The sequence below is a fragment of the Suricata suricatta genome, chromosome 9, assembly GCF_006229205.1.
Source record: "Suricata suricatta isolate VVHF042 chromosome 9, meerkat_22Aug2017_6uvM2_HiC, whole genome shotgun sequence".
Lineage (NCBI taxonomy): Eukaryota > Metazoa > Chordata > Mammalia > Carnivora > Herpestidae > Suricata > Suricata suricatta.
The window spans coordinates 108324714-108348431 of NC_043708.1; the positions used below are offsets into that span (position 1 = coordinate 108324714).

Genomic DNA, 23718 nt, shown 5'->3' on the forward strand with positions numbered 1-23718 from the left:
TTAAGAGTCTCTTTCTTCATTTGCCTCTGTTTTTTCCCCATGTTCATTTGTTTTGTTCCTTAATTCCACATGAATGAAATCATATGGTATGTCTTTCTCTGACCTATTTCGCTAGTATAATACTCTTTAGTTCTATCCATGTCACTGCAAATGGCGAGATTTCATTCGTTTTAAGGTGAGCAGTATTCCATTGTATATATATACCACAGCTTCTACATTCATCAATCAACATATACTTGAACTGGTTTTGTATTTTGGCTATTGGTTGATAAATGCTACTCTAAACATCGGGGTGCATGTGTCCCTTCGAATCAATATTTTTGTATCCTTTGGGTAAATACCTAGTGGTGTAATTACTGAATCACAGGGTAGTTGTGTGCAGATATATATATATATATATATATATATATATATATAGATAGATAGATAGATAGATATAGATATAGATATAGATATATATATATTTTTTTTTTAATGTTCATTTATTTCTGACACAGAGAGTGTGTATGAGTGGGGAAGGGCCGGAGAGGGAGACAGAATCTGAAGCAGGCTCCAGGCTCCAAGCTGTCAGAGCACAGTACCTGATGTGGGGCTCAAACCCACGAACCATGAGATCATGACCTGAGCCAAAGTCAGACCTAACCAACTCAGACTTAATCAACTGAGCCACTCAGGCATCCCAGGGTAGTCCTATTTTTGACATTTTGAGGAACCTCCATAGTGTCTTCCAGAGTGCTGCATCAGTCTGCATTCCCATTAACAGTGTAAAACACTGATTAAAGAAACTGAAGATGACACCAAAAACTGAAAAAACATTCCATGTTCATGGACTACAAGAACAGTTAAAATGTCTATAGTAACCAAAGCAACTACACATTTAATGCAATCCTTATCAAAGTACCACCAGCATTTTCCACAGAGCTAGAATGAACAATCCTAAAATTTGTACGGAACCACAAAAGACCCAAAAAAGCCAAAGTCATCTTGGAAAAAAAAAAAAAAAAGTAAAGCTGGAGACATCACCATTACAGACTTCAAGTTATATTATAAAGCTGTAATGATCAACACAGTATAGTACTGGCACAAAAACAGATACATAGATCAAAGGAACAGAATAGAAAATCCAGAGATGAATCTTAAACTGTATAATCAAATTAATCTTTGACAAAGCAGGAAAGAATAGCCAATGGAAAACACAGTCTCTTCAACATATGGTTCTGGGAAAACTGGACAGCAACATGCAGAAGAATGAAATTGGACCACTTTCTTACACCATACCCCAAAATAAATTCAAAATGGATTAAAGACCTAGAGAAGAGCACACAGGCAGTAATTTCTTTGACCTCGGCCTCTCCAACTTCTTCCTAGGTATGTCTTCTGAGGCAAAGGAAACAAAGCAAAAATAAACTATTTGGACTTCATCAAAATAAAAAGCTTCTGCACAGTGAAGGAAACAATCAACAAAACTAAAAAGCAATCTAAAGAATGGGAGAAGGTATTTGCAAATGACCTATCTGATAAAGGATTAGTATCCAAAATATATAAAGAACTTATCAAACTCAACATCCCCAAAACAAATCCCCCCCAAATGGGCAGAAGACACGAAAAGCATTTTTCCAAAGTACAGGTGGCTAATAGACACATGAAAAGATGCTCAACATCACTCATCATCAGGCAAATGCAAATCAAAACTACAATGAGATATCGATAACTTCACACCACTTTAGCCAGAATGGCTAAAATTAGCAACACATGAAACAACAGATATTGGCAAGGATGTGGAGAAAATGGAACCCTCTTACACTATATATTTTTATTTTTGCAGTATAACTGACGTATATTATATTAGTTTCAAGTGTACAACATATTGACTTGCCAATTCTTTACATTACTCAATGGTCACCATGATTAGTTTGTACAAAAAGTAAACTAGCATTTGATTTCATAATTTTAAAATGGAAGGAAATCGGATTCCTTTCTTTTCATAGATCAGCTTTGTTTATGCTCTTAGTGGTTTTATGTGGATGTATGTTTTCATGGCAGTTGGGTAAATGTACTGAGGGCACAGTTGCTATACCATATGGTGACACTTTGTTTAGTTTCAAAAGAGTCTGGCAAAATTTCTTCAGAGGTTATACCATTTGTATTCCCATCAGCAATGAATGAGACTTCTTCTTGTCCCACATCCTCACCAGCAAGTGGTATTGTCAGTTTTGGTATTTAGCCATTCTGATATATGGAGAATCTCACCAGTGTTTTAATTTGCTTTTCCTTAAAGGACAATGAATATCATTTTCCAATAATTACCCAAGTTGAGCAACTTACACATATGTATTTCCCATTTATGTATATTATTTGCTAAGGTGTCTACTCATATTGCCCTACTTATTTTAATTTGGAGAGTTTGTTTTCTTATTGTAGAGTTTACCTAGTTATTTTAATATTTTGCATGTAAATCTTTCTTCAGATACATGTTAAAAAATATATTGTCCTAGTCAAGGGCCTGTCTTCTGTGTTTTTAACTGAACTCATAGAAACAGAGTAGACTGACTGGTGGTTGCCAGGGGCTGAGGTGAGGGCACAGGGGAAATGGACAAAAGTGGTCTAAGGGTGCAAATTTCTAGTTATAAGATGCATAAATTATGGGGATATAATGTCCAACATGCTGGCTACGGTGAACAATACTATACTGTATACTTGAAAGCTGCTAAGACAGTAAACTTTAAATGTTCTCACCACATATGCACACAAAGGTATATTACACAAAAAGGTAACGTACTGTGGTAATCATTTCATGATATATACATAAATCATCATACTGTGTACCCTAAATTTACACAATGTTATATGTCAATTATAGCTTAATAAACCTGGGGGAAGGGGTAGAAAAAAACAAAACACATGTTTTTAGAGCTCTAAAATGTCACATTTACAAAATGATGCTTAAAAAAATTCTTCTGGATTGTACAAGAAGTGTAATACAGGGATCACTTTCTTGATAAATACTATCAACTTAATTGTACTTAGTCTGTTTCTGTTTCTTGGTTAGCCACTTCAGTCTGTTTTCCTTTTACTCCCCCTTTCCCTTTTGTTTGTATTTGCCTCCCCATAGACTGATCCTTTTCTGCCACTTTTAATGACTTGGTTTCAACTTATGTAGGAAGAGGTTTTAGGTGACCACCTTGCTGATTTCCTCTTGGGCTCTTCCACAACTACCCTTTCAGCTGAACTGAATGTCCTCTTGGATATTTTGGCAGTGTGAAGGCAAAGACTACGGTGCTTTAGTGACTGCAGGATTCAGTGAGCAGCCCTGAAAAACTAGACTGCCTGAACTATATACTTCTAGTGCCTTTATTTTGTACTTTTTAGTCTCTGATTCACTGGAATCAGTATTTTAATTCTTGTTTTCTCCCAATATGACTACCCATTTTTCCTTCACCATTTATTGAATAATAAAATGTCACTCCTCCAATATTCTTTTTCTTTTAAGGATATTTCTTATTTTCTTTTTATGAATTTTAGTATCGACTTGTCAAAGTCTCCCCAAATATTATTTTGCTATTCTTACTGCGATCACATCGGTAGGTAAAGGGTTACAAAACTCCTTGACCTTGGAGGGAAGATGGTGGAGGAACAGAAGAACCCGAGGCTTGCCTCATCCCACAAATACAACTAGACAACTATCAAATCATCCTAAATCCCCAGAAATCGATGTAAAGACTGGCAGAAAACTCCACAGGAAGAGAAGAGACCACATTGAAGGAGGCAGGAAGTGCAGAAACACAGCTTAGGAGAGAAATGGACTGTGGCTGCTGCAATGGGGAGGAGCTGCGGTTGTGTAGATGGGTGAGAGAGAGACTAAGACACAGGAGAGTGCACTGGGAAATTCCCATAGCAACTGGCTTGGAAAGAGAGAGGGTCCGAGTTTTGAAAGTTATTGCAGCCAGTGAGGCATAAAGCCTGATTTTAAAGGTCAACATTCTTGCCTTTGGAAGAGCTCAGAGGATTTGGGGGCTGCACTTGCAGAAAAGGCAGGGCAAATAGCCCACAAAAATACAGCACGGAACAGCACTCTGAAGAGTGCCTGGGACACGATGGAGGTTAGTTTCTCATCTCCAAGTATGTCTCAGAGGGGCAGTGATCATGGAGAGAACTCTCAAGGAACAAAGAAACTAGCAGGTGCCATTTCTCTCCCCTACAGCATAAGCACAGGACACCAAGAACCAGTGCAGCACAATACTTGCTACCTAAGTTGCTTACATTAAGTCTGCCCACCGCACTCCATGCTCCAGAAGAACTGCCCTACACCATCACCCTTACCTCAGTCTCAGTGCAGATGGCCCCTTCCCCCAGAAAACTGGCCCAAATCCCTGCCAATACCGCATCTCCTGATGAAGGAGTTTTACAACCCCTTGGTTCCTGCGGCAGTGGCTACACATCTCATTTCACTAGCAGACTAAAGCACACCTAGTTCAAACATGACACACTCAGGTCAGGGGCCAAAAACTACCTCTAACAGCCAAACAGAGCCTCTGCATCTGCAGATGACTGGCCTGAAGGATAAAGTGGCCAGAACACAACCACAGAGTGTATGCAGCACACACTGGAGAAACTCTTGGAAGCACCAGGCCCTGGGGAACAGGGGATACTATACTACAGTGCACTGAAGGACCTCTTCTTCATAAAGCCATTACCCTCAAGAACAGATGTAGCTGACTTTACTGATAAAGAGAAACAGGCACAGGAACTTAGATAAAAAGACAGAGGAATTTGTCTGAATGAAAGAACAGGACAAAGCCACGGCCAACGATCTAAGCAACGCAGATATAAGTAACATTAAAGCAATGATCATAAGAATACTCACTAAACTTGAGAAAGGAGTAGAGAACATCAATGAGACCCTTAAATGAGAAGTATACTTGATGGAATGAACAGCAGACTGGAAAAAGCAGAGGAACACATTAATGGCCTAGAAAATCGAGTAAACTAACCAAGCTGAGCAAAAGACGGAAAAAATAATTATACCAATTGATAACAGACTTAGGAAAATCAGTGACTCCATCAAATGTAATAACTTCTGGAGTCCCAGAAGAAGAGAGAAACGCGAGCAAGAATATTTGAAGAAATAGCTGAAAACTTCACTAATCCAAGGAAGGAAATAGATATCCAGATCTAGGAGGCACAGAGAGCCCCTAACAGAATCAATAAAAGCAGATCTATACCAAGACATATTGTAATTAAATTGGCAAAATATAGCGATAATGAAAAAAACCTTAAAAGCAGCAAGACAAAAGAAGACAGTTACACATAAAGGAAACCCCATAAGACTATTAGTAAATTTTTCAACAGAAAAACCCCAAGCGAGAAAAGAGTGGCATAGTATATTCAAACTGCTAAATGGGAAAAACCTACAGCCAAGAATATTCTATCCAGTAAGGCTATCATTCAGAATAGAAGAAGAGATGAGAGTTTCCCAGACAAACAAAAACTTAAGGAGTTCATGACTACTAAACCAGCTCTACAAGAAATACTAACAGGGACTTTTTGAGTGGAAAGACAAAAAAGACAGTATGAAAGCAGGAAACACAAAAGCAGTAAAAATGAGTATTTCTTTAAAAAAATCAGTCAAGGAATTCACAAAACAAAAGGATGTAAAATTATCATACCATATACCCAAAACATGGGGAGGAGAGGAGTAAGTTTGAGTGGATTCAAACTTAAATGACCAACATTTTATATGCAGAAGAGATTATATACAACCTAATGATAACAAATCAAAAACTAATAAATACACAAAGAATAAAGAGCAAGAAATCCAAATATATCACTAAAGAAAATCAGCAAACCATGAAAGAAAGACAAGAAAGGGTCAGATGAAATCTTCAGCAACAACCACAAAACAAATAATAAAATGGCAATAAGTATGTATCTACCAATAATTACTTTGAATGTAAATAGACTAAAAGCTCTAATCAAAAGACATAGGGCAACTGAGTGGATTAAAAAAAACAAGGCCCATCTATATTCTGCCTATAAGAAACTAATTTTAGACCTAGAGACACCTGCAGATAGACAGTGAGGGGATGGAGAAAAATGTATCATGTAAATGGATATCAAAAGCAAGCCAGAGTAGCAATACTTAATATTGGACAACAAAGACCTTATCAAGAGAAGACAAAGGAAGAACATTAGATAATAATAAAGGAGACAATCCAACAAGAAGATAAAACTATTTTAAATATTTATACACCCAACTTAGAAGAACCCAAAAATGTAAAGCAGAAAAACATAAAGGAACTAATTGATACTCATACAATAATAGTAAGGAACTTTAACAACCCACTTTTATCAATGGACAGATCACCTAAAGAGAAAATCAACAAGGGAACAATGGCTTTGAATGACACATGAAAATAAATGAATTTAACAGATACATTCATAACATCCATCCTAACACAGAAGAATACAAATTATTTTCAAGTGTACATGGAACATTCTCCAAAAGACATCACATATTAGCCCACAAAATAGGAACTTATCCAATGATACTTGCTTTTGCCTCCTTTTGAGGATTTCATGGAAATGGGGCATTGCATTGTTATTAAACAGATTCACTGCTTGCACTACGACAGCATGTACTTTTCTACAAAAATCTGCACGGTTCCCCACATTTTACACATCTCCCTAATCTCATTTGAAGAGAGATTCCTCCACCTTTTTCTCCTCCTCTGCACACAAGATGTAGATGAAGACTTCTTACAAAATCTTGTAATCTGGTCACTTGCTTTCCTCATTTGTATTTCTCCATGATCTCCTTAATTTCCAGCATAATCATCCTCTTAACTGCCTTTCATTTCAACCTTTGTCGGTATGGGGGTCATTGTATATGCTCGCACGAATGTTGACTATGGTACAGTATTAATAACTCGGTCATATACTGTATTAAGTGTAACTGGCAATAAGGCAGCAGAGGAAAGGGTCTATATCTGCAGGCAGGCTGACCTAGAATGAAGCAAAGCATTCCTAAGCTTATTCTTGTATGAAAAAGCAAAGGACATTCCATAAGTGACTTGGAGTGACAAAAAATACACTAGTACCTTCCACTGTTCTGAGAAATCAGATTTCTGCCAAACACCATGGCCTGAGACTGAGCATCCAAGTATGGAAGATGACTACCCACAATCCCACATTGGGGGTGGGGAAAGAACCACTGGCTCAGTTGTGCTCATGTGATGCTTGGCATCACGTACTACTCATAGTGCAAGACATTACTCATTTATCAAGTTAAAATTTATTAGAAATGCTTGTTCATCTTGCCGAACACTCACAAAATAAGTTACTCAGAATTCAAAGTTTTACTGTATTATGAAAAATTATACACCAACAAACTGGGCAACCTAGAAGAAATGGGCAAATTCCTAGAAACTTATCACCCACCAAAACCAAAATAGGAAGAAATAGAAAATGTTTTTTTTTTTATGTAATTTTTTAAAATAGTTCATTGTCAAACTGGTTTCCATATAACAATGAAAATTTGAGCAGACCAATTACCAGCAAAGAAATTGAATTAATAATCAAAAAACTCCCAACAAACAAAAGCCCAGGATCAGATGGCTCTAAGGCAAACTCTACCAAACACTTAAAGAAGAGTTCATACCTTTTCTTCTCAAACTATTCCCAAAAATAGAAAAGGAAAGAAAGCTTCCAAATTCATTCTATGAGGCCAGTATTATCCTAATACCAAAACTGGATAAAGATACTAAAAAATGAGAACTACAGGCCAATATCTCTAATGAACATAGATGCAAAAATCCTCAACAAAATACTAGCAAACCAAATCCAGCAATATATTAAAAAAAATCATCCACCACAATCAAGTAGGATTTATTCCTGGGTTGCAAGGGTGGTTCAATATTCATGAATCCATCAGGGTGATACATCACATCAATGAAAGAAAGGGTAAGAACCCTATGTTCATTTCAATAGATGCAGAAAAAGCATTTGACAAAGTACAACATCCATTCATAAGAAGAATCCTCAACAAAGTAGATTTAGAGGGTACTTCAACATAATAAAGGCCACATATGAAACATGCACAGCTAACATTATACTCAGTGGGGAAAAACTGAAAGTCTTTTCCCTAAGATCAGGAACAAGATAAGAATGTCCATTCTAACCACTTTTATTCAACACAGTACTAGAAGTTCTAGCCACAACAATCAGACAAAAAAGACATAAATGGCATTCAAATTGGTAAAGAAGAAAGAAAACGTTCAGTATTTGCAGATGACATGATACTATATATAGAAAACCCAAGACTCCACCAAAAAACTGCTAGAACTCGTAAATAAATTCAGTGAGGTTGCAGGATACAAAATCAATGTACAAAAATCTGTTGTCTTTCTATATACCAATAATGAAGCAGCAGAAAGGTAAATTATGAAAACATTCCTAGTTACAACTGCACCAAAAATAGTAAGATACATAAGAATAAACCTAACCAACGATGTACTCTGAAAACCTTGTACTCTGAAAACCATAAAACATTGATGAAAGAACTGGAAGGCAACACAAAGAAATGGAAATACATCCCATGTTCATGGATTGCAGGAAGAAATATTATTAAAATATCTATATTAACCAAAGCAATCTACACATTTAATGCAATTGCTATCAAAATACCAACAGCATTTTTCACAGAACTAGAACAAACAATCCTAAAAGGTGTGTGGAACCACAAACAACTCCAAATAGCCAAAGCAATCTTGAAAAAGAAAAGTAAAGCTGAAGGCATCACAATTCTGGACTTCAAGTTGTATTACAAAGTTGTATTCATCAAAACAGTATGGTACTGGTACAGAAAAAGACATGTAAGTCAACAGAACACAACAGAAAATCCAGAAATAAACCACAATTATAGGGTCAATCTTCAACAAAGCAGGAAACAATGTCGGGTGAGAAAAGGATAATCTCTTCAACAAATGGTGTTGGGAAAACTAGACAGCAATATGCAAAAGAATGAAACTGAACCACTTTCTTACACCATATACAAAAATTAATTCAAAATGGACTGTAGACCTAAATGTGAGACCTGAAATAATAAAAATCCTAGAGGAGATCTCAGGCAGTTAACTTGTAATAGATGAGACAGTTCTACATTTATATATCAACTTTTTACTGGTATATACATACATATATATGTATATATCAATGTGTCAAGTGCTATTCTCATGGCTTTCTAAATAGAACTCATTTAACTGTGTTTGGTACTATTAACTCCCAACTTATAGATGAGAAAACTGAGGCATGAGGATTAAATAATTTTCCCATCACATAATAGCTGGTACACAATGCTGGGATTTATACACAAAAGTAGTAGTCCAGAGCCCATTTTGTACTCCACTGCCTTTAATTCTTTTGTGTGCAATTTTTGTTTGCTTTTCTTTGGGGGCGGGGGGGAGAAGGCAGTGGGAGTATCAATGTTACACTCTTTTCATTAAAAAAGATCTTTTTTCCCCCTTTTTGCTCTGGAACAGCTTAAACTGTATTGTAACTATGTCTTTAAAAGGGTTAGTAAAATTCCTCTGTCAACTGTTTCTGTCTGGTGTTTTTATATGAGGAAACTCTTACACAACTTTATCTTTTCTTTGGTAACTGGTCCATTGATACCCTTGCTTTTAGAGACAGTTTTGGCATACTACAACTTCTTAGAAAACCTTCCATTTCAAACTTATTTCAGAATTAAATAAAATTGCATTAACTATCCTCCAAGACGGCTCCCGATCATTCTTCTCTCTCAGTATTTACTTATTCACTTCCTTATGTAGTTCCTTCCACAGTGACTAGAGTTGATATGTGTGACTACTACAGAAATGGCAGAGTGTAACTTTTGAGACTAGAGTACAAAAGACATTGAAAGCTTCCACCTAGCTCGTTCTTGGATCATTTGTTCTGGAAAAAAGTCAAATCGTTCAAGTAGCCCTATGGATTGGTCCATATGGCAAAGAACTAAGACCTTTTGCCAACAACAAACACCAATAAGCCATCGATGTGAGTAAGACCTATGGAAAGTAAATCCTATAGCCCTAGTCAAGTCTTCAGATAAATGAAGCCCTGACATTTTGACTACAAGCTCATGAGACAGCTTACCAGAACCACCTAGATAACCTGCTCCTCAAATCTTAACCCACAAAAATGTATGTATGAGATTATAAGTGTTTGTTATTGTTTTAAGCTGTTAAGCTTTTTAGTGATTTGTTACATAGTAATAGATGACTAAAACAATAGTAGTCTTAATTACATCTCTTAATTTTGTTATCCATGATAATCTTTATTTATTTGTAAATTTGTGCCTACTCCATTTTAATTAAATTAGCTGATGATTTGCTTTTCAGAGAATCAAGTTTGTTTCACCATATTTTTTTGTTTCTAATTTATTTCCTGCTTTTACCTTCAGTGTTTCCTTCTTTCTGCTTTCCTTATGTTAATTTTGTTGTTATTTACTTTTTCTTGTTTGTAAGTTCTTAAGGCAACACAAATTTCCTTTGAACACTGCTTTAGGTACATATCCCAGAGACTTAGATTGTGTTTTTATTGTTATTTTTAAATTACTCAATAATTTCCTCTGTGCCTTTGAGGTTTTTCTTGTGAACTCATTTTTTTCCTCACAAACATTATTTTAATTAAGTTTTAACATGAAATATTTTAAACCATCTATGCTTTGTACCCTCCCTTAAGATACGGCTCACATGTCACCTCTTCTACAGGCATTCCCAGGATTCCCAGGCAAAATTAAGTACTGCTTCCTCAGTATTCTCACCACATAGTACATGGTACTAGCTGATCTCTCTGTCTCTTCTGTTAGAACTTTTTTTTAATGTAGGCTTCACGCCCAGCACAGAACCAAATGCGAGGCTTAAACTCACGATCCTGAAATCATGACCTGAGCTGAGATCAAGAGTCATATGCTTGACTGAGCCACCTAGGTGCCCCTTAAAACATTCTTTCTAATTTCTACAAATTCAATCATCTAATCATATAAATTTGCCATATTTTATCTGAGAAAGTCTACATGATTCTATTTACTTTTTCTAAAAATGATATTATGAAATAAAAATCCTTAATTATTTGATTTGGATCAGATTTCTGTGAGTCCATAATAGATTTCTTTACTCTGTGATACCAGTCTATAAAAGGCTTCCTACCATAACAAAAATATTGAGAACCAAATGCTTTAATGTGGAGGATCTAAATGAAGATGCTCTCTTTGAGGTAATCTTCAGTTGGGCCCAACATTTCCATTTTCTCCCAAGGCTTGCAAGAGATAACAATATGAATAGGAAGCATACCAAAGTGTTAAAATGAATAAGGCCTATTGAAAGAGTTTTGATATCTTCTGAAAATGCTTTAAGGTTCATGATGGAGGAAGGATGCAGGAAGGAATGGCAAGGCACAACAAATGGGACACAAAGAAATTCAACACTATGAGTCAAAGTAAGCCCAAACAGTTAAAGACATATGAAAACAGAGATACTTGTGGTGTATAAAGGACTAGACTGCACTGTCCTTACAAAACCTGATGACTATGAAGGGAAAGACATGTACTATCCTCACCAGGGAGTCATGATAATTTTATGAAGATCCAAGGAAAATATATGTCCAAGGGTTGAATATGTAAGGAGGAGAAAATATGCATCGTCTAGACAGGACTGTATATAACTAGCTAAAGAAAAATTTCAGAATCCTTACGAAGATATTTTACCACAAAATAGCACTTTGGGCCAAGATGAAAATACCAATATTGAGTGATCTTAACAAAAACAGTCAGACCTCTTCCTGAGGAGTCTGCTTTCCTGATAAGAACAGGTCCTATATCCAAGGCTTTCTAGAATACTGGTTATTTTGTATGGTATTATAAATAGGTTACCAGGCCTGATCAAAAATTCCAATGCTTGTAACTATGGCTCATCAAATAATGAGACTAAATAAGTACTTTAAACACAGCCAGTATATGCTTGTGTGTATTTATATCTTGCACATGAAAAGGAATTATCCACATCAAATATTTCTGTACAATGCAGTGTACCAGCAGTTTTATACGGAGAGCAGTGGCTTCCCAAAGTGCAGTGGTCTGTGGATCCCTGGCAGGGGTTACGTGGTATCTCTAAGCCCATTTAAAAGAGCCTGCAATGAACTGAGGGTTGAAGGGGAAGGGGGATGGGGGAAAAGAGGTGGTGGTGATGGAGGAGGGCACTTGTGGGGAAGAGCACTGGGTGTTGTATGGAAACCAATTTGACAATAAATTATTTAAAAAATAAAATAAAATAAAAGAGTCTGCAGTATCAAAATCAAGATACTAAATTGCTGTTTGTCCTTCTCACTTGTCCTTACACTAACTGTACAAAAGCAATTGTAGGTAAAACTAACATTTTTGAATGAATCCAAGGCAGCAGTACCAAACTATATTAGTATTCATAGCACTGTTTTGCTATTATGACAGTTTTTTAAAAGTCAATTTCATTTCATCAAGTAGTATAAATTAATTTTATTAATTCCTAGTCCTTAAGTTCACTTTTTAAAAAAATTTTTATGTGATAAAATGAGAAGTACATCTAAAGGACCTTGCTGCAATCTGGCCAGTTATCTTCAGTAACAGTGTAAGTGGAATGGTTTGAAATGCAAGCTGAATTAAAACTAATTTATTCATAAAACATTAGTTTAAAAAAATCAACAAAGTGTGATTATTCAGACTTAGATATGTGGCATTTACTTTAAAAATGTATGAAGAGAGCTCATCAAGTGAAATATATGACTATTTGTTGTCAAAAAAATCTCAAGCTTTCAAACAAATATTGGAATTTTAGAAAACTTGTAACTGCTCTGTGAGTTTGATAGCTATCTAGTACTTAAAGACTGTCTGAAGAGACTGGTGGTAACACTAACCAATGTGAGGGGCGCCTGGGTGGCTCAGTCGGTTAAGCGTCCGACTTCAGCCCAGGTCATGATCTGGTGTATGGTGGGTTTGAGCCCCGTGTCAGGCTCTGTGCTGACAGCTCAGAGCCTGGAGCTTGCTTCAGATTCTGTCTCCCTTTCTCTCTGCCCTCCCTCACCCCTCAAAAATAAATAAACATTCCAAAAAACTTTTTAAAAAAAGAATACTAACAAATGTGATTTTTGATACTGTATAGGGGAAACATTTGGGCACTGTATAATGTATACAATCACTGAATCACAATGTTGTACACCTGAAACTTTACAGCACTATAGGTCAACTACACTTTTAACAAAATAAAATTTTTTTTAAAGATCTGCATTAGTGAGCCAATATTTCCCAAATGACCCATTTATGACATTATGAAGCTATTCAAAGTACAAAATACCCAATGGATTTTAATGTCACAGAATATGAAATGTTTTTTCTCCTAAATTTCTATTCAAATTCTAGTTAGTTAACATATACTGTAATATTGGTTTCAGGAGAATTTAGTGACTCATCACTTACACAGAATACCTAGTGCTCATCACAAGTGCCTTCCGTAATACCTATCACCCATTTAGTCCATCCCCGCAACCAACCTCCCTCTATCAAGCCTGTTTGTTCTGTATCATTAAGAATCTTTTACAGTTTGCTTCCCTTTTTCTCCCCTTCTCATATAATCATCTGCATAGTTTCCTAAATTCCACATATGAATGAAATCATATGTTGTCTTTCTGAGTTCTCTTACTAAATATGCATAATACACTCTAGCTCAATCTATGTCATCATTGCAGATGGCCAGATTTCATTCTTTTTCATCACCAAGTAATATTCCACTGTACATATAATCCACATCTTCTTTATCCATTCATCAGTTGATGGACACTTGGGCTTGTTCCATAGTTTGGCTATTGTTGATAATGCTGCTATAAACCTAGGTGTGCGCATACCCCTTCAAATCTGTATTTTTGTATCTTTTGGGTAAATACCTAGCAGTGCAATTGCTGGAACATAGCATAGTTCTATTTTTAACTTTTTGAGGAACTTCCACATACTGTTTTCCAGAGTGGCTGCACCTGTTTGCATTCCTACCAACAGCACAAGAGATTTTACCTTTCTCCACATCTTTGCCAACATGTGGTTTTCTGTGTTGATAATTTTAGCCATTCATGATGTCAAGCATCTTTTCATGTATTTATTAGCCATCTGGATGTCTTCTTTGGAAAAGTGTCTATTCCTGTCTTCTAGTCATTTCTTAAATGGATTATTTGTTCTTTGGGTGTTGAGTTTGATAAACTCTTCACATATTTTGGATACTAACCCTTTATCAGATATATCATCTGCAGATATCTTCTCCAGAATATGAAATATCAATTGATGTAGCTTCACATTCCATACTGCAACTAACTTGTAAGAAACTAAAAACTTGCTTTTGAGTGAAAGACCACAGTATCCAATATCATCTGAGGGACCAGACTGAAAGTATATTGACTATACAAGTGCGGAATCTTCCCTCATTCCAGATACCACAGCCAGTGGTAATGCCATTTTAATAAGAATAAGACTGCATCTTTTAATGCCATTTATAAAAGAGCTACAAGCTGATTCTCTTTAGTAAAAGGAGAACGAGTGCTCCTTTTTATCTATAAGGCCAACATTCTATGAAGGAGATGGAAACTCAGCTTTGGATCATGAGCAGAAGCTGAAAAGGTACATCAGGGGGAAGAAAGGACTAAGTTGTCTGAGGGGATGAATGAAAGAAGAACTCTGCTTTCTTTGTAAAGAAACATGTTCCTGAGCTTCCCTCCTGGCCTTGTGAGAAATATCAAAGAGCATGGCAAACTAAATTACTGGCTTCAATTCTCCAATCTTCTGAATAAAATTATATCTGCACCCTCCCCATGGCTTCAGGGTAGGTGAAGTATATATTCTCTCCTTCTTGCTTCGGGGTTTGGTCATTTGCTTTACTTTGACCAGCTGGACACTTATTAGCAGATATTATGCGAGCAAAAACATGCACACTTGAGCTTACCAATTCACATGATAAAGACACTATCATAAAAAAAAATATATCCCAGAGAGTCCATTAGTTCAAGAAGAATCAGGTATGTGTGAAACAGAGCTGGACCTAACCTGCAGCCTACCCTAAACCAGCTAAACCTCAGCTGCCTCACAGAGGTGTAAGTGGTAAGTACATGCTTGCATTAAGCCAATGAGTTGTGAGGTGTTTTTATGTAAGATTATTTTGAAAACAGCCAATAAACTTAGGCTACTCCATGTATACCTAATAGTCACATTCTGGAAGCTACCCTTTAGCCTTTCCCTAAAAAGGTTTGAAAGTCTTTGGTAATGGGTATAAGTTTGGTAGTGTTATTCCCTGGCTTAAAAACCTTTACCAGACTCTCAAGACCTAAAAAGGATTGAATCTAAACTGCTGATTCTGTAATTTAAGAACCCAAAATGTTACTTACTAACTCATTATATCTTATCACTCTCCCCCTTCCTTCATTCTTAACAAGAAATCTTCCATTCTAGCCATCAACATTCATTCAACTTTCACAAGGAGTACTAGTCATGGAGCTTTCTATGTTGCTATAGCTTTTTGCGCAGAAGAGATTAAGTAAACTAAACTACAATTATGTATATATTTGTTTACTAGGCTGTTAATTTGTCTAACACAGAGATATTGTCATTTCTATACCTTCAGCACAGTGCCTGAAACATGGCAGAATTGTTCGATTTTTGTTGAAAACATAAGAATGAATGAAACAGAATGAATGAGCAGAATTAGGAGGCTAGGTATCATCTGCAGAAGAGAATGAGAAGGGGCATATCTTTTTAGATATGTCTAAGATACAGTATATGAAGAGAAGTATATCTAAAGAAATGAATTGAAATTAGTCTCATTTTTATTTAGTACAACTGTAAAAGTTTACTAATGGATTAAGAATACTTCATTGAGATCATGTTTTACCTCTACGAAAGTCTGCCTAATAAAAGAAATATAAAACTAGGATACCTAGTATTGTCATAACTTCATCAAATATACATAAGGAAAAAGTTCGAGGGAAATACAAATATTCTAAAGGATTCTTTTTTTTTAAATCTTTATTTTTGAGAGAGACAGACAGAGCATGAGCAGGGGAGGGGCACTGAGAGAGGGAGAGACAGAATCCAAAGCAGGTTCTAGGCTCTGAGCCGTTCAGTGCAGAGCCTGATGCGGGGTTCGAACCCATGAACCATGAGATCATGACCTGAGCCGAAGTTAGACGCTTAACCAACTGAGCCACCCAGGCACTCTGAAATACAAATATTCTAAAATATTAATATATACCTATGATTTGCTTCCTTCTTTTACATGCTACACTACTGTTCAAAGTTTTCCACACTGAACATGAGAAAAGTATGTGAATGTCTTTTACATAAAAATATGTGATCTTAAATATATCAAATAGCTAATTTTGAAAGACATTACATACTATAAAAGAAAGAATTCCAGTGGTGCCTGTGTGGCTCAGCTGGTTGAGCATCCAACTCTTGATTTCTGCTAAGATCAGATCCCAGGGTTGTGGGATCAAAGTCGGGCTCTGTGGTGAGCAGGAGCCTGCTTACGATCCTCTCTCCGACCTCTGCCCTGTATGCCCACTGGCATGCACTCTCTTTCTCTAAAGAAAAGAAAAACAAAAACAAACAAAAAAACTTCCAATGATTTGAAAATGGTAAACACAAAAGAGTTTATCTTTCAGTTCTAAGCTCTATGAGAAAAAAGAGAATAGTTTCTTTAAAAGCACTAAGTACGTTTTTACACACCAAAAAAACCACAAAACACTAGAATGAAGCTTCAAATCTCAATTAAAAAAAAAAGAGAGATACAAGAGTGAACTGAGACAATTATGTGTCAAGTTTTAGAATATAAATGGTAGGTAAGCTTCTAGCAGCGAAATTTATACAGGGAGCCAACAGCACTCACTTTTGTCTAGCATTCTGCACTGTTTATTCTTTAACACAGTGCCCCAGGATCACTCTACTGTTTTGTAAACTCTTCCCCTTCTCTTTTCTCACATATATCCCCATCATCCCTAAACCACAGCAATCCTTAATATTTTCTCACTTCCTACCATCTGCCTTTTATTCTTCAAACCTAATTGCTAGGTTTCCTGAAAAGGGTTAAGTTCTCTTAACAAATACTACTGTAGTTCTTCCATTCCTATGCTATTCTATGTACAAGAATTCCCTACATAGTTTTTCTTATTTGTCCCCATCTGAGAGAAGACAACGACCCCAAGGCTTTGAAAAAGGTGCTTTTTTCACAAACACACAAAGTACAGAAATACTGTTCTCCTTTTGCCTACTCTCCCCAAAAGGTCCTGTGCCTATCCTTCTTATCACTACCCTGGCACATTTACTGCGTGCAGATCTAACCCTACTCTTTCTATTTCTCCCTCATCCCTTTCCAGAGATCTAAGTAATACCTCCTGCATCCCATAATGATTTCTGGAAAAGGGTCAGAGAAAAATAGAAAGAACAGAGTTCTTGTGGGTGTGGTGTTATCAAAGATTACAAGTTCCCACCACAAGGAAAAAATTGTAACTCTGTGTGGTGATATTACCTAAATTTATTGTGGTAAATTCTGCAATATACATATATATGTAGCAAATCATATTATACGCCTAAAACTAATACAATGTTATATGTCTATTGTATCTTTAAAAAAAAGATAGATAACAATATAAAAATACCTGCCGGTCAGTACCAGAAACAATAAGAATACTTCTATATTCTGAGAAAATCTTCACTCCCTGAATCCAATTCTTACTATGTCAAATCACCTGATTGTGAATAGTAGACTCAGATACTATACATTATTAACATAAGGAAATGACAAAACCCTTTGCTAGAGTTAAGCAAGCTGGCACCTGGAACATCTCTTTCCTTTGGAACTATTCAGAGCTGCCAATTTTCAATTGATTTATGGTTTTCCAATTATTAATACTTAACTTTTGTAGGGACATTTCTAGCTTCTTTTGGTGTGTCAACTGCAAAGCTTAATGCTGCAGATCTACCTATACACATTAATACAGAATCAAAGGCATGTTAATTTCGAAAAGAGATATGCAGATGAGTTCTTTAGTAAGCCTAGAACATGGAAAATTCACTGCTGCTATGAGTACAGCAGTAAAATCGTGGAAAAGACTTAGAGCTATTTACAAATTTCAAACTAGGTAAGTAAAGTAGTAAGTGATACTATTTTAAAAATCAGAATGTTTTTTTTAAATGCCCTTCTTTTTTTTAAGTAGTTTATTGTTAAATTGGTTTCCACACAACACCCAGTGCTCTTCCCCACAAGTGCCCTCCTCCATCACCACCACCTCTTCCCCCTCTCCCCCTTCCCCTTCAACCCTCAGTTCATTTTCAGTATTCAATAGTCTTTCAGGTTTTGTGTCCCTCTCTCTCCCCAACTCTCTCTTTCCCTCTTTTTAGAATGCGTGTTCAACTAGTCATGCATTATGAAGAAAAGAATTCCAGGGTCAAAGTTTTAGAAGTACTATCCATTATATTCCCAACTTTGTTTGGTTGTGGAAACCTTTGTGTGTAACTTCTTTCAAGATGATAATTTGTGAAAGTTTTACAGATTAGTAAAATTTATTTCAAATTGCATTCTTCACATTAACTTAAATAGTGCTAAATGAATATTTATGTTTGTAATTATTCCATAAATAAATTTAAAAAACATTTGCTATAGAAAAGGAGTAGTTGAATGAGACTGTCAGCATGTCATATTCTGAAATCCTAGTCTGGGACTATCGTAGTCAAAGATTATGCTCCATAAACCTAATGACCCTCTTTCTGCACTGTCAGCAGAAACAGATTTTCAACATCATTTCAAAATGAAATGAGGATTCAACCTATTTCAGTGACTTATCAGCCAAGAGCTTCCTGATACATGGCTGCTAGTCTTGCCTCTCTCTAATCTGTTCTTCTTTAGAACGCTACCAGTTATCTTCTAAAACACACAGATGGTGACACTCCCTCATTTAAAAACCTTTCCATAGCTCCCAACTGCATCAAAGCAGTAAATTCAAAATTCTTTTTTTTTTTTAAGTTTGTTTGTTTATTTATTTTGAGAGAGGGAGCGAGCATGGGAGGAGCAGAGAGAGAGAGAGAAGGAGTGAGAGAGAATCCCATGCAGGCTCTGCACTGTCAGCACAGAGCCCTATGCGGGATTTGAACTCGAAAGCCAGGAGGTCATGACCTGAGCCAAAATCAAGAACTGGATGCTTAACCAGCTGAGCCACCTAAGCGCCCCAAGAAATTAAGATTTTTTTTAATGTTTACTTATTTTTGAGAGAAAGAGAGAGACAGAAAGAGAGAGTGCGAGCAGGGGAGGGTCAGAGAGAGAGGGAGACACAGAATCCAAAGCAGGTTTTAGGCTCTGAGCTAGCTGTCAGCACAAAGCCTGATGCAGAGCTCGAACTCACAAACTAAGATCATGACCTGAGTGGAGGTCAGATGCTTAACTAACTGAGGCACCCAGGTGCCTCAGAAACTAAAAATTCTTAATGTTGCACATCTGGTTCCAATCTACTTTCCAAATCATTCTGCCACATCCACACTACCTGCCCCAGCCCTAGCTTTACAAGGTAGTTATTATTCACAGATTATTGCTTCATGCTTCTTTACCTCTGGAATTCTCTTTCCCCCTCTTTCTTTTCTCCATTTGTTAAATTACTATTCATCTTTCAACATCCAATTCAAATGACTTTTCACAGTGGCCATAATACAACATACTTTTCATAAACACATTTCACTCTTCATTTCAGAAAAGTCACTACTGTATTTAATTGTGGAATAGTAATTTTTTTCATCTATGAATCATGAACACTATTGAGTCTGATTAGTCTATTTGTAGTGGATATCCTAAAAACTCACTGCTATCTCTCTAGATTTAATTCTTAGATGCAATTCCATAGATGCTTACTAAATACCAAATATGCCCTAGACACAGTTGTGTTCTTAGGACGGGGCCTGTAGCCTTTACGATATCTAAATGCAAATGCAATAGTATATTAAGTGGGATTTCTCTTTCTGTTCCAAAATTGTGGCTAAGGCCCAAAGCTGAGGATAATGAAGTACTCTTTCTACTAACTTAAGAAGCCAACCATAGCTGGTACCAGACTCTTCTCTAAGGGTTTTAGAGACACCAATTTACCGAGACAGCTCCTACCACCACCATTATTGTAACACCTTCCCTCAATGTAAATCTAAAAAGGCTGAAAAGAAAGAGAATTACCGGACTTTAAGGGGAACACAGAGTTTATGAAAATAGGACATTCCCTTCCTCTTTGGAGAAAAAAATTATTGCCATATTTTAATCCAGAGGGTAAAAATCAAAAGGCAGACTGGCATTTCATTCCCTATTTGGTTATCTGTAGAGGCAAAAGACTTACTAATTGGCCCCCTCTGTTATATACATAAGGGAAAAGAGAAGTAGGGAGAGAGTATGGTGGGGAAGTGTCAGGTAGTGAGGCAGGAAGGACAATGGCCTGGTTCCAAGAGGTATGAAAAATATAACCTTACCCCTAACGTGCCTGTAGGCCCTAGAATTGGCACTGGGATGTATATTTGACTACAAAGTCTTGAGGCAAAAAAAGATATACAGAGTCTCATGGTGTGAATGCCATCAGTAGGTTCAGTCCAAAGATATAGTCACATCTTCCAAGGGACTGCCAATGCCTATAAAAATGGAATAGGACTGACCTCACTGTTAGCAGAATAAATGGAAGCTCCCACTCATCTACATTTAGGCTACTGACAATGATCTAGAACAGCAGTGCTGAACAACCAAGAAAGAAGACTGCCACCCCAACAGTGGGATATCATGTAGAATTTTGCCTCCAGTATCACTCCTCCCAGTTTCAACACCAGATGAAGAAAAACCACAAGAAAAAGGGAGGACAGACTTGTGTGACAAAAGGAACCTACTCACCCATCCCATAAATTTTCAGCCGCAGAGTAAAGTCTAGTTTGTCTTGGGAGAAAATGATAAGAGTACTGAATCAAGTCTGTGACTCAAGTTATAAAATGAAAAAAACTGATTCTTAAACACTGGCACGAGACTAGAGTGTTTAAAAATTGCAGAATAGTGACAAGATACTGTAAAGGCAGTTGACATCCAATCAGAAAGGGGAGTCAGACATGGTAGAGTTGGCAGGCAGTTACTAGGTAAAAAGCAAAACTGATCTGTGTTTATATCTCAGCAAACTGAGATCCTTAATAAACTGATTAACCACAGATGGATAGCCTCTGAAGTTCGTTTCCACATATACCGGTGTTCTTAGCTTTCCATCTCTCCCTTCCTTTTTTGTGTAATAAATGAAATCCTGGTATGAGCTCTATTACACCATGATATTTAAGTCTAGAACCAGTCTATCAATTTTTCCACTACCATTTGCTTGCTGCTCTGTCTGAAAAATGCTAAGCAGAGAAGAGCTATTCTTTTATATCTGGGAAGTTACCCATCAAAGTCACAGATATAAATGAACAAATAAGCATTACTAATGATGGAGGATGCTAGAAGTAGTAATAGATATTTCAAGTAATAAACTGAAGGAGACTGAAGAGAACAAAGTTCTTCAGCAGAAATTAATTTGATACCTCAACGCTGCCTTCAATGTTACCTTTTAATAATCCAACCAAAGAAGAAATCTATGAGGAGGCTTAACCGACAAAGAGCAAAAACCAGTATATTATAAATGGACACTGTTCAACTGCATGACACAAAGGAAGAAAAGTGAAGGTTCTAAAGTAAAAGAGTAAGAGAAAAACAAGTGAAGGCTGGTCAGGAAGTGGGACCTGAACTGGGGCTGTACATGGAAGGTGGACAGGCATGGATGATAGACAGAGCAGAACAATTCCTGGATGGATGATAGACAGTAATGTAAAGTGGCTACGACACATTGCGATATTAATACATACCGAGACTGAATTGCGGGTAATGCTCATAAATCTAACTGCAATTAGTACAGGTTTCTGGATTAGGAAGGACATGAAAAGGAAAGCAGACGGTTAGAATGTACATGTCATTGCCTCATTAAAAGAGAAGGTTTAATCTTTCAGTGGACTGAATATATGTCTTCTGCAACATCACAGGGGAAAAAAGCACAGCTTGTCTCGCTGCTTTGAAAAACAGCTTTAGAGTTAAAGGTCTCTTCCCATTCTTCTTAAATGGGCACTGCTAAATTGGGCCTCCTATAATTGAGCTGCTGAAAATTCAGACTACCAGGAAGGCTTTCACTTTTAAATAAGGTTTCCATTTTCATTTTCTAAAGAAAAGATTTAGATAGTGTCCTATAATTAACTTTATTTAATAACCTGACTGCCTGGAAAACCTATATTTGTGCTTATTTTTAGAAAAGACTTTTCACTAATTTAAATCAACTCATATTTTTTAGGACTTATTCTGTGCCAGGCAGTGTAAGTACTAAAGAAAGAAGCAGAGTTATTTTAATGTTAATCTAAGTATAAATCATGAAGATATAGATGAAGTATTGCTGGGCTCCTGGAAAAGCATGGGCATGATGACGGGAAAGCCTGCTTCCCTTTAGGGATTTACTGGGGCTCTGCCTGGGTCTTCATTGCTACAATTCTGTTTTGCAGTTGAGGGGAATGGTCGCAAATGATTAGGCTTTAACGCAGCAGTAGTGTCCCAGTTATCCAGACCCTACTGATTGTTGGTCAGTGAGAAATGAAGCTGTCTATCTACAGGTCACTGTTTACAAAGAAAGGTGTTAAACAGAAAAGTAGGCAAATGGAGAAAACAAATTTAATTTTTGCCAGGCTTTTCTCAAAACCTAATAATAAACCCTTAAAGAAATCTTTATTTGATAATAGTAGACTCATAGATAGAATTCCATTTCCTTATGAATCACATTCTTGAAGTTATCTGCATCACACGAGTATTAACAGGAACATCAAAGGTGACATGGGTGAGGGTGGGAACAGATAGTAGAAGGAAGTAGAGAAAAAAATTAGGATAGGTTAAATTTTCACAGAAAGGACAGGAAAAGAAAACAGGACAGATCATTAAACCACCAGCATTTTATCCAAATACTTGACTTAAAAAATTCTACACATTTAACTGCATATATTCTGTACATATAACTAAACAGGGCTAAAATATCAAACATGAGGCATCCATAGCACCTTGAGTTAAAGTGGTTTCTTTTTACTCATTCCATGTGAAAAAGATTTGGAGAATAATCTTTCTTTACACCATAAATGCATGCTTAAAATCCCAGGAAGGCTCCCATTTTCCCTGGTGATTCCACATCTTGCATCTTACCATTGATCTACGAATCAGAGACAGCCTGGTCTTTGCCTTATTCTCAGCAAATTCCAGGCTACTGATGTCTTTGAGACGAGCCTTGTATTTATTCATTTGTTCCACAACAATCAGCTCCACACAGCTGAAACAAGAGGCAAAAGAGAAAACTGTTAAGAGCTGAAGTAAGTCAAATAAAGTGTAGCATCCACAGACTGCTTTTCAGCTACATGTGGTAGATGGCTGGAGGATCAAAGAAAAATCAGCACTCCTTATTTTATGAGCTCTATGACAGGGTTTATATAATGGTGGTCCACAACTTGGGCTGCATTTCCGTCTCCACCTGAGGAGTGACTACATATCATAAAGCCCAGGCCACACACCAGACCAATTAAATCAGACTCTCTAGAATGGGACAAAA

General features: G+C 36.7%; 1 protein-coding gene across 1 annotated transcript in view; it reads right to left on the bottom strand.

Moving 5' to 3' along the window:
• The window catches only part of MYO9A (myosin IXA), a 269955-nt gene that overhangs the window by 23903 nt on the left and 222334 nt on the right, over positions 1-23718 (bottom strand). The window contains exon 38 of the mRNA XM_029952268.1: positions 23319-23442. Coding sequence (XP_029808128.1) covers positions 23319-23442 — 124 coding nt within the window. The remainder of the gene's footprint in view (positions 1-23318; positions 23443-23718) is intronic.